Genomic DNA, 5,398 nt, shown 5'->3' on the forward strand with positions numbered 1-5,398 from the left:
CGGGGACCGCCGCGGCAACCGTAACCGTGCCGACGGTATCTGTGATGACCTGTCAGAGTTGGTTGACGACCCAGGTCTGTTTCTGGACCGAGCCAGAGCACTGTTACGAGAACAGGCCCTGGTGGCTGGAGAGAAGGATGAGGAGGGAGAGAAGGACGAGGGAGAGAGGGAGGGGGGGAGGAGGCTGAAGAGGGATTGGGACCGAGGGGAGAGAAGGGCAGGAGGGGGGCCGATGCGAGCGGAGGGGAGGCAGCTAGCCGAGACTCTAAAACAGGAGCTCAACTCTGCCATGTCACAGGTGGTCGACACCGTGGTTAACGGGTTCAACCATAAACCCCCCAGCCATCATCATCTTCAACACCATCCCTCTCATCACAGTGGCTCCCAAAACCCCCCCTCTGCCACTAAAGCTCCCTCACAGGCCTCCTTTCCTCGCTTCCCCCCCTCCCTCGCCACTGACTCTCGCTTCGGGGGAGTCAGCATGAACATGAACGGCGACAGCCCCAACTTTCACTCAGCCAATAAGAGGCTGCCGTGCTTTGGCGACGTCATCATCCCGAGCACGCTGGACTCGTTCGGGGGCCTCAGTGTTCCGACGGCCGGTGACCAGACAGAAGCACTGCCTCTAGTGGTCAGGAAGACCAGCGCCGACCCACACCAACAGAACCCCTCTCTCCCTCCTCCTCCTCACCCCCACCACCCCTCCCTCCATTCCTCCCCCCTCTCTGCCTCTCTGGGGTTCTCCTCTCCCTCCTTCCGACACCCCTTCCCCCTCCCACTGATGGGCTACCCTTTCCAGAGCTTCTCCAAAGACCAGCGCTCCTCCCCTGAGTCCATGGACCTCTCCAGGGAAACTGTGGGGCTGCGGACCAAGATGGTGTCGGGCGGGGGCGTCCATTTTGTCTCCCACCACCACCACCACAGGCAGAGCTCTCCGCCCCAACATGGAGGGGGGGGCGAGGGGCTGTCGCTCATCAAGTCAGAGTGTGGAGACCTTCAGGACATGGCTGACATATCACCTTATTCAGGAAGTACTGTATCCTTCTTAGTGAAGTCCGTGTGTGTGTGTGTGTGTGTGTGTGTGTGTGTGTGTGTGTGTGTGTACATTGTACAATGAAGATGATCAAGAAAAACAACCTAGCTGTGGTGTGTGTGTGGTGGTGTGTAGTGTGTGTGTGTGTGTGTGTGTGTGTGTGTGTGTGTGAGGTGTGTGGTGGTGTTTGTGTGTGTGGTGGTGGTGGTTTGTGTGTTGTGGTGTGTTGGTGTTGTGTGTGTGCGGCGTGCCCCTGCGCTTCACCTTCCCCATCCGTGCCCTGCCTTAATCCGCTCACCCAACATCCACACCCAACCTAACCCATCGCCATGCAAATGCCAGAATACAAGAAACAAGATCAGGGCTTCTGAGAATGCAAATATTCTGGTGTCTGTGTGATGTGTGGTGATGTGTTATGGTGTGTCTTGTGTGTGTGTGTTGTAGTTGTGGTTGTCGTTGTGTTGTGTGTTGTGGTGTTGTGTTGTGTATGATGTGGTCGTGTGTATGAGATAAAGATAATCGTCATGCTCTCAAGACAAAGGCACTGTCTGTCTCTCATTCCTTTACACCACACACACACACACAAAACAACACACATCACACACACACACAACTACACACACACACCACACAACACACACACCAACACACATCAACACACACCACACACACACAACACACACACAACACACACACCACACACACACACACACAACACACAACCCACAACCACCACACACAACAACACAACACACACAAAACACACACACACACACACCACAAAACACCAACCACACACAACACACACACACACACACACACAAAACCCACACACACACACACATCACCACCCACACACACCACACACACACACACACACACAACACACACACACACACACACACACACAACACCACACACACACACACTAGATAGACTAAGTCATCCTGGTAAGACATACTCTTCGCGTGAAATAATCTTTATTTATTTGATATCTGACATTATATATATACTCATTTTATATCACCATTTGATTATACTTCATTTTATATCTGACCATTGATATACTTCTATTTTCATATATCGACCATTTGAAAAATACTTCATTTGAATCGATCCATTGAATAATACTTATTATGAATCTGACAATTTGAAAAACTCTTTGATTCTACATGAAAAATACTTCATATTTTATATTGACCATTTGGAAAATACTTCAATTTTTATTATCTAATATGGAGACATCACTGAGGGGGTGGGGAGAGCGCACCTAACAGCCCATCTAGTAGGGATAAAGTAATATTGTAGAATAACTTATGGCAGCGACCCTGCACACGTTGTCACCTCTGTAACTCAAATTTGGTAGATGCATGTTGCAACGAAAAATATCAAAATTTACTACCCTTGTCATGTAGGTTTATTTAGTGATTAATTTAACTAAAGGATTGAGCTGGAACGCTACATCAGCTTTAGATATATTATTCTGAGACACACAGACAGACAGACAGGAAAGAACAACAGACAGACAGACAGAAGACAGCTTAGACAGACAGACAATCAGACAGACAGACGAGCAGACAGACAGACAGGAACTCAGGACAATCTAGAAAGAGACAGACAACAGACAGACACACAGACAGACAGACAGACAACAGACGACAGTCTAACAGGACAACAACATACGCAGGACAGACGACACTCTAGACAAACAGACAGACAGCAGATCTAGAAGACGTACAAGGACAGACAGATCGACAGACAGACAACTAGACAGACAGACACAACAGTACAGACGGCACATAAAGACGACAACCAACAACAACAACCAGGAGTCCATTTTCATGTGCTCAGCAGATTGGAGATGTTATAACTATGGTGACGTCTATGTGTTGTCATCCTTTACTTTATTCTTCAAACCGCACACTGATGTGTGTGGGTTGGTGTTGGTGTGTGTGGTGTGTGGGTGTTGTTTGTTGTATTGGTGGTTGTGTTTTGTGTGTGTGATGTCGGATGGATGGTGTGTTGTGTGTTGTTTGTTGTGTTGGGTGTGTGTTTGTTTGTGTTGTGTGTTGGTGGGTTTTCTGGATGTGTGTACTTAACGTGCAGAAAGACTATGGTAACCGGAGGAAGCCTATGAATATGAAAGTGTTAACAGTCCCTTTGAAAAACTCTGTTCAAACCTGCATGAAATGAAAACTGGTGGGTCATGTGTTGTGTGTGTGTTCTGTAAACCATGAGTGTGTGTTTGTGTTTTGTATTTGTGTGTTGTGTCTTTGTTGTGTTTTGCTTGTGTGTGCTGGTGTGCGTGCGTGCGTGTTCATTCATATGTTTAAAAAAACACACCACCAACACAATCACTCTTCATCACTCACACAGACACACACACACCACATCAATCACAAGAATACTCACTTCTCTTCTCCCTCCCAAGCGTTCTAACACTTCTCTTCTCCCTCCCTAGTTAAACTTTCTTTCTTCCCTCCATTAGTGTATTAGAACTACTTCTCTTCATCCTATGTTACTTATGACACTTCTCATGTCTCCCTCCTAGTTCTAAGAACACTCTCTTCCTCCTTCCTATTCAAACTCTTCTCTTCTCCCTCCCTAGTTTCAAACTACTTCATCCTCACCTCCCGTAGAATCAGAAACACTTCTCTTCTCTCCAGTTCAGAACACTTCTCTTCTCATCCCTAGTTTAGAACACTTCCTCTTCTCTCCTCCTATCAAGAACACTTCCTTTTCGTCCCCTTAATCAACACAATCTCTTCTCCCTCCCTGTTAGAACACTTCCTCGTTCTCCCTAGTTTATAACACTATCTCTTCTCTTCCTCTCCTATCCTTAATAGAACATCTTTCTCCCATCCCTAGTTACAGAACCTTCTCTTCCCCTCACCTAGTTTAGAACACTTCTCTTCTCCTAGTTTTAAACACTCTTTCTCCCTCCTAGTCAGAACACTTCTCTTCCCCTCCTAGTTTAGAACTACTTCTCTTCTCCCTAGTTTAGAACACTCTCTGTCTCCCCCTAGTTCAAAACACTTCTCTTCTCCCTCCCTGTTTAGAAACACTTCCTTCTCCTATTCAGAAACTTCTCTTCTCCCTCTCTATTTGTAGAACACTTCTCTTTCTCCCTAGTATAACACTTCCTCTTCTCCCTCCCTATCGACACTTTCTTCTCCATCTTTTTAGAACAATTATTTCGTCCATCCCTAGTTGTAGAACCTCTCTTCTCCCTCCCTAGTCAGAACAACTTCTTCTTCTCTCCTTAGTTAACTACTTCTCTCGTCCCTCCTTAGTTTTAGTAACACTTCTCGTTCTCCTCCCTGTTTAAATATACTTGCTCTTACTCCCTCCCTAGTTCAGAGACACTCTTCTGTTTTCTCCTCCCGTGAGTTGAAAGATATTCTGTCTCCCTAGTTTATATCACTTCTTTCTCATTCCCTTAGTTAAACTACTCTCTTCCATCCCTAGTTTGAACACTCTCTCTCCCTCCTAGTCAAGACACTTCTCTTCTCCCTCCCTGTTTAGAAACACTTTCTTCTCCTCTTCCTTAGTCAAACACTTCGCTTCTCCCTTCCCTCTTTAGAACACTTCTCTTTCTCCTCCCTAGTCAGCAAACTTGTTCTCCAGACTCTCCCACCTCAATCCCAGTCATCCTCTGTCCTTCTTTGAATCGATTTAGCTTTTGAGGGTTATGCACGACATAACACACAAGAATGGACACCACTTGCACGCACACACGCACGCACGCACCGCACTGCACGACACACCCACACCACACACCACACACACACCACACACACCAACCACCCACAAACACACACACCAACACACACAGCCACACACACACAACATCACACAACACACAACCCCTAGTGAAGTATTATTGCTTGAAGCATTTATGTACAATTGTTTACGTCTTGATGTAATGAGGGTTTCTGAGAATATGAGACAGTAGAACACCACTAAATTACATGCTGTCTGTCTGTCTGATCTGTCTGTCTTGGTTGTCCTGTCGTTACTCTCTCTGATCTGTCTGCTCGTCTGTCGTGTCTGTCGTACGTGATTCTATTGCTGTCTGTCACTTCTTTCTAGTCTGCTCTGTTCGGTCGTGTCTGTCTGCGTCCTGTGCTAATACCTAAGAGCACCACCCACGCTGCTCTCACTTGGAAGCCCATCGAGATCAGTATTGCACTCGGTTTAATCTTCCCTTGCAAGACCCGCGAAGATCCCATTTTTACCCCCTCCCCATCAGCAGAACACAAGGGGAAAGAGATGGAACCAATTCATAGTTCATGAAACTAAACTTACAGCCATCTGACACGTCTCTGTTGTCCAATGAAACCACACACACACACAACACCACAC

General features: G+C 46.7%; 1 protein-coding gene across 1 annotated transcript; it reads left to right on the top strand.

The window, feature by feature from the left end:
* Positions 1–4: 4 nt before the first annotated feature.
* Positions 5–1,036, top strand: LOC112079935 (prospero homeobox protein 1-like; the record flags this gene model as incomplete). The annotated part of the gene is made up of 1 exon (XM_024145736.2): positions 5–1,036. A coding segment is annotated over one exon (1,032 nt), but the record flags the coding sequence as incomplete, so codon positions are not given.
* Positions 1,037–5,398: the final 4,362 nt, after the last annotated feature.

This window comes from Salvelinus sp. IW2-2015, unplaced genomic scaffold, assembly GCF_002910315.2.
Source record: "Salvelinus sp. IW2-2015 unplaced genomic scaffold, ASM291031v2 Un_scaffold10375, whole genome shotgun sequence".
NCBI classification, from domain to species: Eukaryota; Metazoa; Chordata; class Actinopteri; order Salmoniformes; family Salmonidae; genus Salvelinus; species Salvelinus sp. IW2-2015.